This window comes from Echinops telfairi, unplaced genomic scaffold (genome assembly GCF_000313985.2).
Source record: "Echinops telfairi isolate 266 unplaced genomic scaffold, ASM31398v2 ScPeMD7_70;HRSCAF=299, whole genome shotgun sequence".
NCBI lineage: Eukaryota > Metazoa > Chordata > Mammalia > Afrosoricida > Tenrecidae > Echinops > Echinops telfairi.
This window is the reverse complement of record NW_022103968.1, coordinates 12,827,719-12,840,946: the sequence shown is the minus strand read 5'-3', so window position 1 is coordinate 12,840,946 and position 13,228 is coordinate 12,827,719. Positions and strand designations below refer to the sequence as shown.

Here is a 13,228-nt window from a genome sequence, read left to right as displayed (position 1 = left end):
GTAAACTGGGGATATTGTTCAGTGAATGAAGTAAAATTTGCATTCAAAAGCACCTGATTTAACACACATTGGTGAATTACAGTCACCACCAAGTGTCGTGGAAGCAAGTTCTAAAATCATTTCCATATCCAAACTTACAACCAGCTCCATTCCCACAGCCTCTGTTGACAGATTATAAATCCACCATATTGTCCCTGTACTTGAGCCCACCATGGCGTTGAACTGTGTCTGTCACCCTGCGTGTTGGGTCATGTTGGGTTTTATATGTTATCTGGTAGGATTTGCAGTGTTATTTTGCGGGGCCTGGGAATACTCCGATATCTTCCCATATAAATTAGTGGTGACTGCGTCTTCCCTTTATGGCAGTTCGGCTTACACAAAGTTTCACTGCAACACTTTACTTTTGGACAGCGGGGGAACTCTCCAACATGTAAAACCGAAAATGTCCCGAACACATAGTGCCCACCGACAGTTCAAAACTCTGAGGGGCAGCTTGATCCTGGAATGCTGGATGCAGTTCCCCCAGAAGGAGCTTGGTGACAAGCCCCCCCTTAACGGCTCACTGCGAAACAGACCCCGAATGCTAGCTCCACTTGCCACCTCTTTTTTTACCCTTGAAGGCAAAAATCCTCTTCGGAACTCAGTTAGCAAAACCCAGGACTAATGAAGGTCTTTCAAACAAGTCAAGTGGACGAAAGCAAACTTTCAAAAAGCGTGGGTGACCTGTATTCTGTTGAAATTGGTGCCAGTGCAGCGGTTCTCAACCTGTGGGTCACAACCCAGAGGTCGCCACATTCATAATAGTAGCAAAATGACAGTGATGAAATAGCAACGAAAATAATGTTATGATTGGGGGTCCCCACAACATGCGGAACTGCATGAAAGGGTGGCGGCATGAGGAAGGTCGAGAACCACTGTGCTAGTGTTACAGGCTCGTGGCAAAGAATTAAAATGGACAACCACTGGGTTTCTTGTTCATTGCTCAACTCAACATCTGTTTGCCGATGCCCATTTTCTAGTCACACATTCATCGACACCCCAGGATGCAGAATTTTGAGCACCGGTGTTGTCAGGTCCCAACCCATAGCGACCTGTGACAATAGTCTCAAGTGTAGGAATACTTGTGAGGATGGCACAAAACCCGCCGTGGTAAAGCAAACAGATAGCGATTAAAAAAAAATGCAATCTACTTTCATAGCCGATGCTCCATTGAAAGTACGTGGAATATGTCCTGGTGAGTCGAATGGACCTCCACAGTGCCTGCAACAAAGGTTCAAACGTAAGAACAATTGTGAGGCAACTGGCGCCAGACTGGCCGGTGTTTCCCTTCAGTGACACGTGGGGGGGACCGACGCACCACGCCGGACCGCCCAGTTCTTCTCATCAAAGTAAGTACTGGCATGACTTCTCTGGGAGGGTGAGGGCAGGCTTCACTTCTCACCTACTTCCTCCACCCGGAAACACAGACCCAAGAGACTGCCCATTTGACTCCCTCTGGGATCTGCGAGGTCAACAGTTAGAGACCACCAGCGGGTCTGAGGGAGGAAGAGGAATGAGGCTTTCTACTCCCAGCTCCCAGGACAGCGCTGCCCTGTCCTCCAGGGCTCCGGGAGTCCAATGGCAGCGAGTTTGGGTTTGTCTGTTGATTCATTATCTCTAATCCAAATGAGGTTTTAAAAGCTTTGTTAGGAGACTGACATGGTGAGTGTAACTACTGTAGTGTAACCACTCATGATGCAGATTTGTGTGTGTGGTTGCCATTTCAGTGGATGTGTAATGGGGAGGGCCTGATATTGCTTTGAAAGGTAACACTCGTTCTGATTTGGATTGGTAAGTTCTGACGTTTTTAAAAATTAATTATTCCACATTTCTGGTTCTATGTGTTTTACTGTAAATCGAGGTCCACAGATACATATATGACACATAGTTAACCTCTGTGCCTCATCCTAGCTGTGAGCATCTTTACCACATCACCACACTGATTAGGAATTGGATTCTACTGCAGATAGGGAAGCTAGAGTTTCTAATTTAAAAATCCCAATTTTAGATGCGAAAAACACAAATACACACAAAAAGAAAACAGAGGATCAACGATCTGTCCAAGGTTACTAGGCTGACTCAACGTCTCAGATGCCTTGCATATTAACCTTCAACCCTAACTACGTCCTAGATGGCCCATCCATGGCCCAAGCATGGTATCATTAATGTAAGATAGGACTTTCGCGAAATAGTTTTCATATATTATCTCTTTTACACGACAGTCCTCACTTTTTACACGAGGAAACAGTCCTCAGATAAAGAATGTGCTTGGCCAAAGCCCTAAGGACAGTCATGGGCAAATCCAAGATGTGGATGAACCTTGCTCGATTGCAGAGACCTGTGCTGAAAAGAGCCCTCTGTTGCCTGCCACTTTGTGTCTATGGGGAAAGGCCCTGGTTCCACCAACTGTTAACACTGTACTTGTTTCCTCCTTCTCCCGTCTACAGACTCTTACTGATAAAAATGCAAACCCTTCTTGTGTTTCGGGCCCCATGTAGCACTTGATTAGCCCATGTCCAGGTACAGCAGCCATCAGAACACAATACCATTGCTGTTAGATGCCAGCGATTCTGACCCACAGGGACCCTCGCACTAGTCCTGTGCCACTCTCACACTATTCCTAGGCCTGAGCTCACGGTGGCAGCCATGGTGTCAATCCATCTCCCTGAGGGCCTTCCTCTTTTTCGCTGCCCCTCCACTTGACCAAGCACGATGTCCTCTCCTGACCACATGCCCAAAGTATAGAAGACAGTAAACTAGAATCTTAAAAATAATTATAATTATTGTGACTTACAGTTGTCCACTGTATACGGACCACCCCGTTGGGTAACCTGAGCCAATGGATTTTACCATATGTTAATGCTGTCAGATACGTCTAGATTAATAGGAAGGGGTATGAAAGCAAAACTTGGATTCACGTCCATTTCCTTTGTCCTTAATAGCATAAAAGAAGATGCCCAGCATCATTTCTGCCTGAATTACAGCCAATCAGAATTAATGAAACTTAAACTCACTGGAAGTTGAAGATATTATGACTCAATAGTGTATACCTGTTAAAAATAATTAGTAGGACACAGATTATTGAAGCTATTAAAATAGAACAATTAGGTTTCCTCAAGCCTTGATGATCTTCCCCTTTGTCATCTTTCTTCTTCAGTAAACACCTTGCTTTGCGTAGGCTGGTGACAAGCAGCCTCCTTTTAATTAAGCATCGCAATGAAGCCCTGACAGTACCTCAGCACCTACACACACGTAGCACATGAATCAGAACATCTCCGACCCCACAGGGTCTCAAACAGCAGCGACTGCATTATTTGGATTACACGCACATTTTCGGGAATGTATTCAAAGAGAAGAAAAAGTAAGCCTGATGTTACGGAATTTCCTGTTAGTGCAGTTCCTGTTTCGTTTTACCCTTTCCATTCAAAAACCTTTTCAGTGGCTTCAAAAACGTCCCGGGGTGGCTGGGGTCTCTCAGTAAGTAAGCACAGCTGAGTCTTTCATTTATAACGGCATATTCTGTTGTCTCTGACGCCCATCACACGCCGAACGGAATATAAACGACTCCTGAGCAGGTAAGATGTGCGATGTAACACACGACTAAGCCAACTAAACGTCAGTAAACCAACCCTTACAAGATCTAGCTGGGGTACGCCTGACTGTCGAGTAAGGCGGAGACGCTGGCTAACGGGCCTTCGGAAGAGTTGAGGTTCTACCATTTTAATGACACGAAACACGTGTTCATCTATCCAGAAAGTATTTCCCGAGAGCCTACCATGCGCCAGGTGTTGTTCCGGGTGTTTGAGAGACACCTGTGACTGATGACAAATCGCTCCCTGCCTGGAACTTTCTGCTAGCCAGGGGAGGCAGACAATGAACAATGGCTATGAAGCGTCTACAGGGGGCTGGAAGATGATGGTTGTTGTGGCCACAGGGGTGTGGGTAGTAGTTGTCATTTCAAGTAAGGGGAGGCCTCATGGAAGTGACTTCTGAGCCAAGAATTGAGGGAGGGGCGGCACTAAGATGTAAAGCCATGGGGTGAGTAAAACATGAGGCATAGGAGACCAGAAAAAGCAAAGGGAGGTGCCCTGGTGACGTAGTGGTGATACAATGGGCTAAGATTTGCAAGGTCAGCAGTTCGAAGCCACCCGCTGCTCCCAAGGAGAAAGACTGGGCTTTCAACTGTCGCAAACCGTTAAGTCTTGGAGATTCACAGGGGTAGCTCTACTCGGTCCTCAAGGGACACTCTGAGTGAGCATGGACTCAATGGCGGTGAGAGGGCTCATGGAGGTACAACGGGGGTGTGTGCTCCCCTGAAAACTCAAGAGCGGGCACTTGGAACCCACCGACTGCCCCCAGGTGGTAGGGTGGGACAAGCTGCTCTGTGTAAGAATGCAGGCTTGGAAACCCTCCAGAGCAGTCTGCTGTCCTGTAGGGTGGCGATGGACTGAAACTGGCAAGAGGGTAGAAGATGGGTTACGATGGGAAGGTAGCTGGCTAAAGAGGCTACAGTGGAGCAGGAGGGAAGTCAGAGTGGCAGGTACCAGGTGTGTGTGCACATGTCAGGATAGCAGCATAGGTATTAGAGGGTATTGTGAATGGAGCCCTCCCTTGACCTTGGAGCCTTACCAACAGGAGCTGAGAGGGATGCTCACCTGAAACACTATGGTGGTGTCACCACCGGTCAAAATCAAAGCCCAAAGATGGTTTTAAAAAGCAGAGGAAAGAAACATTGCTCCGTTGAACTGCTGACCCGACTTCAAAGGGCAGTGATAATGGAAGTGCAGGAGGTCAGTCCATGTGGTTACCTTGACCGTGCACTTCAACAGTAGGGTGGGCCAATCTGTTAAGATCAGTTGGACACAGCCCTGAAGGTACCCCTTGTCATTCCAGACAGCGAGGCTGGTTTCACAGGATCCAGAGAAACCACAGAGTTCCAAACTCCCCTTAGTCATGCAAGGGTTAGGTTGAAACATAAATGAATGATGTCTGCCTACTATCTGGGATGTATGAAGGCACACACATTCTCGGGCTCATTTGGATAGTCGCATGGTGCTTCAGAAAGGCATTCTTACTTGCTAAATAGCTGTCAGTGTGAAAATACACGGCGTTGGTTATTCTAGGGAGCACACAAGTCAAGAACCAAGTGATGGCACATTAGGCTGCAAAGTTTAAAAGTTAATACAGCAGCATCAGGGATTTGCATTCGTGCCCAAAGGAGCTAAGTTAAAGTGAAATGTATCTCTTAAGCAGGCATTGAATAGCAAGACGAGAAATAAATTAAAGCTTCACATTGGCCTTGATGGCCTCTAGGAACTGTGTCTGTCCACACACGGATCCTTCTCACTGTCGATTCAACACACGCTCGGCAGACCTGGGGCCTGCAATTATTTCATTGCCTTTCTCGGCAATGTAATTTCCACTTACTTTCGGAGAAGAAAAGGCAGACACAAGGAAGAAGGAGTTACAGTATTTTCTGATTAAGATTATCTGTGTGAACCGGTCAAGGGAGGGAAATCTATATGCGCATGCTGAAACCTTCTCAGGAACGAACCTGTCTCTGTCAGATTGCCTTTGGGTCTGGACATGGGTGCAAATGCTGGCAGACTCTGGATGTCAAATTAGGTGTCAAACAAACGTAATAGGAAAGCCAGTGGAGGAATACAGATCATCTTCCTGTTAGCACTGTTCAAATGACTAGTCAAAAGGGGGGGGAATTAAAAGGACACAGAACCGTAAGAGAAAATGTGCTTTTAAACACAATGAAACTGGGTAAAACGACAAGTTGGCTCAGAAGGCCTTTCATTCCCAAAGGAGGTGGAGGTTGGGGGAGTGAACAGTACCAGTGAGGAAAACGGCCGAAAATACCAGTGGGCAAAAATAGATCCAACTTGAATTTCAACTCGGTTTGTCCAGGTTGCACCCTTTCAGCTAAGACAGCAAGGGTGTGAGGCATGGAGAGTGGGAGACCTTCTCTCTCCTGAGAGAACAGGAACTCAGAGGCTCAATTACCCATGATTACAATATTCACCTGATCTCATTTGTCTCACCTCTTCCTTTTATTCAAGTGCCAACCAATTGACATCCCAACGAGGCAACTAGAACACAAGTGTCGCCGAACTTCAGAAAGGGCTTGCCGTTGTTAGACGGCACGTGGATCCTCCGCCAGATCTGGGGGAAACCCAGAGGGGGCTGATTGACTGCCGATCCAGGGGCCATGGTGAGACTGCGGGTCAAGCCTTCTGAGGGACTCTCCAGAATCAAGACTTGCTCGCTCGCGCTCAGGATTGAGCATTCGGAAAGGCGCGTGTCCAACTGAGGGCCAGAACGGTAAGGTGGTAAAAAATGGAGCCTTTGGGGTGGCCCCGGAAGGTCAGGTTTCTTCCGGGGCTGCTCACGAAGCATTCATGACATGGGATGATGTACACACTGGGTCCTGAGAGAATACGTATCAGCCAGCTCGAGGCTTTCGGTAGAAAAAGAACCTGATTGTCAGACCAGTTTAGGGAAAGGGATGCTCTTTGCACATGGTGCCTGTTGTGCATCTGAAGGAGACCTTTAGGCTGAGAGCCTGGAAGCCAACCGGGGAGATCATGAACTGAATGGAAGAAAGTTATTTCCTGTTGAACCCCATCAGTCTCTCTCCCAAGAGAGACAAACCAAAGTAACACACGTTAGTCATCACAGATTCGTCTACACACTACTGAAAGAAGAGACATCGTCATTTACTTACTGAAAGGCAACCTGGGAACTCGTGCATCCTTCCAATTTACGGGGCCCTTCACCTGGCTCAGGTGTGGGGGGGGACCGGCTGTTGAATTCTGCCTCCAGAGTTTTCTTGATCAAGGCTGCTTTTGTTACACTGGATACAGAACCCAACACTGGCATGGATTTGGACTCTGAGGTGGCTAATATCCCGGTTGGACCTTAAAACCAAACACATACCTCAAGTTTAATGATTCGGCCTGATGCTTATTAATATGGTTCTGAAAAAACAGATTAGCTGCAGAGATAAGGACGTGAAAGGGCCAGATTTGTTTAGATCATAAGAGCATGCTGGAAAACGTTCCTACTGGACATTGGCTCTACTTCGGGGGTACTCTGACTTTTCAACGCGCTGGGACCATGCTGAGCAATTGTGTACAGATTTTTAAGAAACCACAGAACCCCAGGCCACAGCGCTCTCGCCCACTGGTCCTTAATAAAACTGAAACTGAAAAACCCTGTCTTCTCTTAGAGCATGGCTTTCTGACAGCCGACTTGAGCCATTTGGCCTCTTACGAGTTAATCCCTCCCCCAAACCAGCTCGCTGCTCATTTTAAACAGAAAAGGAGAGCTGTCCAAAGGCTCTTGACCAGGTCACGAAGGCTCCTGGAACACCAAACAGCTTTGATAATCATGTTCATTTTAATGTGAGTGAGAAGTAAGTGGATTTACCGCCTCTGAAAATGTAGGCGCAGATTATAAAAAGTAAATGGTAAAGAACTTGACTGTCTACCCTATGGATTTTGATTAAACTGTTACTGGCAGACCGATATAAAAATTCTGAGCACCGGGGGCTCAACACCATCACGACCTCCCTCCCTCCCTCCAGTGCCTGTCGTTATGCAGAAATAGTCTGCCCTGGGCAGCGTTCCTCACGGCAACGTCCTAGCATGTCTCCCCTGAAGCGTAGAAATCCTCTTGAAGAGTTGTAGGCAATGAAGTAAAAAAGGTGTAAGTAAAATGGTAACTTTTTACATGAAGCTAGAAGACAACCTTGCCAGGTGCCAATAAGGGGAGGACCATACGTGGGAACTGTGTTACCCTTAAGCAGTCAGATCATCTCCCAAGACAGACTCTTAAGCAACAGAATTTCAGTCTTACACGTAAATGAGAAGGCACTGGCGTGCTCCAACAGTGAACCATTGTCAACTCCAAAACGAAGTTCTAATTTGAAAAGGAGAGAAAAACGAACGTTGGGCATCTCCTTCGGCTTGAGTCTATGAGAAGACACACGCCGGTCACCTGTCATCCGGTGGAAAGTCCCAGCCTACAAAGCATTTGTGTCTGCCTTCCATATCATTCATCTCATCTATACCATCGGGGAAGACAGGTTTGTGACATTATTGTATATTCTAGTTTCAGAGGCCCTTCCCTCCCAACTAGGGGAAGTCCCAGGCTGTGTGGGGAGGTGGGAAGAAGAGCAAGAAAGTTCTAGACAATCTGTCAGACGTCGTATTGAAGAATTGTTTCCAATAAGCTCTATTCTGTCCTTGGAATCTTGTTGACTACGACACTAGACAGCTTTCAATAATCCGTCCTTGTAGAGGAGGCAAGATCTGTGTGTCATTTAGGTCAATGCCTGCCGCCTGCTCGGAAACTGAAACTGTATTAAAAGAGGGAGTAAGTGGGTGAGCTGAGCCAAAGCTTATTTTTCTTACATATCCAGAGAAATAGGAGGGACATAATATTTAAGATTATTATTACCACGATCACTAGTGGATCCTGCCTCAGCTACCCAGCATTTTTCCAGAGGCACTTCGAGATGGCCGTGTGGTGTAGACCACAAGGCTAGGTAGGTAAAGCAAGGGAACGTTAATTAGGCCTGTAGATAGAAGTCTACAGAAAATAAATGCTCCCGGGTCCTTGGAGAAGTCCTTTCTCCTGAGGTCCATGTTCTACAAAGCTCAGGCTCCTCCCTTTGTCCTCCTAAAAGCATCCCTCTCTTCATAGGAGACCACACATTTAAGACTTCCCAAGACCCTTTGCATGCAGAAGGCAAATCTTGAGGTTCAAGTGTGCCCAAGACACAAACCTACCAATGCCTCTCTCTGTCCAGCTTGTCTCCAGGGTACAGCTGTGCTGCCCATTTCTTCCTTACTTTGTCTTCCCTGGGATTCTCACAACTGTCCCTAAGCCAGTCTATGATCTTTATTTTAAAAATCCATGTGGCGTCTCTTTGAGTTTGATGCTAAGAACTCTTTGTAACACCCCAAACGAGGGGACTCCTCTTATTGGACAATGTTTGTTTCTTTCCTTTTCTTTTGCCTTGGCTACTAGAAAGCACTGAGGAATATTCCTGTAGAATTCCATGCCAGCCGCCATAGTACATTTCCCTTCTAGCACACCGATCGCACGGTTGTCACTTCTCTAGCCACCCTCCAGTGTGGTTTCAGTGAATACTTATCCAGTGGTTCCAGTGAGTATTTATCCTTTATTCTAACTTCCCTCAGAGGATACACTGAATACGTATAGATTGGTGAAGTTTAATCAATAAAATAAAAGGCTGTTGTTCACCATGCCTATAAACGTGTCCCTACTTTTACCCACTCTTTGGAGTATTCAAATTTCCACAGGCAATGTGTCTCCTTGGCTTTCCCCACTGACACTGACCCTGGCACAGTGCGTGGGACCGCTTTTAGAACAAGTTCATGAGCAAGGATGCTTTGTTTTGGTAGGGGGAGGGGGAAGGTATGTAAATTGGTGACAAAACACAAAATTTTAACTGCCATTGCCCACAAAGGCAGCCACAATGTCCTAAATAATGATGCGGCATCTCCGTAAGGAAGAAATGATGCAAGAGATGACTCAAGCACTGATCAATTTACAAAAATCACTATGGAAGACAAGTGCTTAAAAGCAACCTGAAAGATCTGACTCCATATGGCGGGGGTGGGGTGAGGGGTGTACTTTTCTAAGGGGCGGAATCCCGGTAGGATTTTAACCAGGGACTGTCCAAACCCAATGAAAACCAAATAGCTGCATTTCCTGGAAGAAAACAGCCGGCAGCTTTCAGGAATAGAAGCTTCCGGCTGGAGAGTGCCTACCCAGCTTGAAGGGAGAGCTCGCTGACCCATGGCCCAAATCCTTCACACGCCAGCAGCTCACGGGATGCGCCCAGGTTTGACAGATTGACGCTGGTCAGTAGACTGACCAGAGCAGCCTAAATGATGGCGGTTTGAAGCTGCGGACCCTGAATCGAGGAGGCTCATCCTGTGGGCTGCTGACTAATGTGAATCTCGAGATCGTTTTTCAAAGTCAGCCTCGACCCGGCCAGAAACGCTTTTTCTCAGCAAGCAAAACGAAAGTTACCCAAGGTGGAGTGGATTCAGAGGTCTAATGTGTGCCTAACATGATCCAAACTCAGCTTCCGATGTCCTCAGAGGGCACATTGAGCGTTTGCGCTGTAATTCCTCATTCACTCGGTGCCCACCAGTCGTCAAGAGCTAAACAGGGAGGAAGGGTCCGGCGGATTTCTCGCTATTGGTGACTGACGTGTAATCACTCCCATTCCGAGCAGCAATTCATGGCGAGCTGACTTGTCTTTCAGGCACAGTGCTGTACTCTTCACACAGCGACTTACGGAATGAATCCTTGTGGGAATCCTTGTGAAGTACACCCTTGGACCACCCTCACTTTACAGAGGATGGAACTGAGGCACGGAGAGGGTCTGTGCAAGGAGAAGCACCTGGGAACCGGCAGACAGGACTCCGACTCAAGCCGCCTCGTTCCCAAAGCTGCCCCCCGTGAGGTCGTAGTGCCAAGGCCTGCGCTGAGAATCTTAACCCAAGGCATCTCGCAGTAAGCAACCCCGAGTCCCAAAATTCCCCAAATCACCCCCAAATCAGTCACTCAACAAACCTACCAATACTTGAGCGCGCTGACGCACTATCGTCCCGCAGGACCTTTGCCCTCCCTTACTACTCACTCACATTAAAAACATTTATGAAAAGCAGCGGCCTTTTCCGTCATTGTGAAAAGACGATTGCGCGTTACAAAGGGGCGTCAAGGCAGAGTGTCAGAGAAGAAGAGGAAGACTGGAGAATGCAAACCAGCTTACTACTGCTCTCTGCTTCTGCCGTCACTTTCCTGCGGCGCAAAATCCTTTCTAACTCAGTTTCACTGTTTTCAGGGTCAAGGGATTTTAAGCTTCTGGAACTAGTGGATTTGTTAAGTGTCCCCTAAAGTGAAAAAACAAAACAAACACAAAAAGGTTAATGTCTTAACACAACATGCAAATAAATAAATACTTAAATAAATAAAAATCAAATCACCAACACATTACCAGAATTTAAATGGAACAAGCGAAGGAAATAAATTATGTACATATATATGTATATACACACATACACACATATATATATAAGTCTACATATATATATGCATCTATTTGGCAACATTCAGTGTAGGATCATTCAAGACCATGTGACTAATGACGTAAAGGCCAGGTCTCATAACGAAAGAACAGGTCAGAAACACGTCTTCATGAGCTCGCTACATGAAATTCCGTGGTGGTCGTAAGGCACCTGCATGTTGATGGCTCAGATTTGGAGGCGTGCTGATCTCGGGGAGAAGAGAAGAGATCTGTAAGACTCACCTGGGAAAGACGTCGGATGGCCGCCGTGTACTATTGCACACAAAGACATGGTGCCCTGGGCATACATTGATGTCGGTGTGAAAGAGGAAGGTTCTCATCATACAGGACAGTGAGGAGGAGCCCCCTTGTCCCACTTTCCTCACAGAGAGGATTCCAGAGGGTGCTGTGCGTAAGTGCCTGGTGGCTAACTGAAAGGTGGGGGTGGGGGGGCTTCACACCCACCAGCTGCTTCTCAGAAGCAGACTTGACCCTGGGCAGCATCCGTAGAAATGGAACCCCTGTGGAGCCATTCCACTTGGTTCCAGTTGGAACTGACCCAAGGGCAATGCATTGTTTTTTGGTTATGATTTTTTTAACAGAGGAGCCCAGGGCCCAGAAGAGACTGAAGGAAGCAAGAGATGCCACAAAGCTGTATGCCTACTGGAAGTGAGACTCGCTTCTAAGAAGGTAAAGAAATGCTCTTGCAGTGGTTGGCTGTTTTGCTCCCCTGGGACGTGAGCTGGGGAGGAAGAGCTATGACTTCCCTGTCCCCATGACCAGCCAAGTATCTGTAGAGAACACACGGTGAAATGCTTCCCTGCTGATGGAGGGAGGAGCAGCACATCATCACAGCACGCCCTTTATCGATTCTAAGAAACGGTCCTCCCTCGACTGAGCCATAGGCTTAAGAACAAAACGGAGTTGCGCCACAATCCTGCGAGTGTAGCGAATCAGAACCGAAACTCTGGGATCATCTGCCCATCTTCCAGCCAGAGTTAGAAGGTAGTTTTGTTCAAGGCTAACCACCAATGGCTAACAAAGTTACTAAGGGTTTGCCTTAATGCCAGTCCTTTCTCCTCCTGTCAGCCTCCTGAAGGATTCTCAAAATTCCACTGCCTACAAACAAACATTAATCCATGTTTCTTCTTCAGCCTATAAAATAAAAAAGGAGTTGCTTGGGGGAGAATCAGGTAGTTTACAAATCCCAAATGATACCGGTCATTTGGTTTAGAGCGTGTTTCCTACTTTAGTTCTTCCAAGTGCATACAATTATAGAAAAGCAACCCGTTGTCAGGGGAGAAGCTGCTAACAAGGTGGGGGCAACATACTCGTTTGGAGTCTGCTGCCTAACCAAACTGATGTGTGAAAGACTTGGGTAATTCTGTGTTTGCATCAAGCAGTTACTGTCTTTTTCCCTGGGATGCACCTTCTTACTTTTCCTTTATTGCAAAGATCAAAAGGAACCCGCATCACCTATAACACTCACTCGCTGGCATCGAGTCAATATTAACTCAGAGCAACCCTACAGAGCAGGGTGGAATGGGGCCCTGTGAATTTCCCAGACTGTAACTTTTTATGGGAGTTAAAAGCCCTGTCTTTCTCCCCAAAAGCAGTTGGTGGTTTTGAACTGCTGACCTTACGGTTAGCAGCAACAGGAAACCATGATGCTACCAGGGTTCCTTCAAGTGACATTAGAAGAGCTTATTTTACAATTTAAAAACAACACAGGTGAGTTTATTTCGCAGTGAACAATGAAGGCAGTTAACAGAACTGCTCACGGAAGTCATTCACATGGCAAGGCATGATTGGCACTGACAACGTAAGGCAAACACAACCAAAGCCACCTTTTAGGCACTTCAAGGGAGCCCTGGTGGTGGAATGGTTATGCACTGGGCTGTCCACTGCAAGGTGGGTAGTTTGAAACCACCAGCCCCTCTGTGGGAGAAAGATGAGGCTTATGACCCCAGTAAAAAGGTTACAGTTTTGGAAACTCACAAGGGCAGTTCTACCCTGTTTCCCCAAAAGTAAGGCATCCCCTGAAAATAAGACCTATTTACAGTTTTGCCTCTC

General features: G+C 46.9%; 1 protein-coding gene across 1 annotated transcript in view; it reads right to left on the bottom strand.

The window, feature by feature from the left end:
- The window catches only part of SHTN1 (shootin 1), a 96,969-nt gene that overhangs the window by 11,644 nt on the left and 72,097 nt on the right, over positions 1-13,228 (bottom strand). Inside the window, exons 14-15 of the mRNA XM_004700912.2 lie at positions 10,862-10,982; positions 6,773-6,965 (exon numbers count right to left, since the gene is read on the bottom strand). Of these exons, the coding sequence (XP_004700969.1) occupies positions 6,773-6,965; positions 10,862-10,982 (314 nt within the window). The remainder of the gene's footprint in view (positions 1-6,772; positions 6,966-10,861; positions 10,983-13,228) is intronic.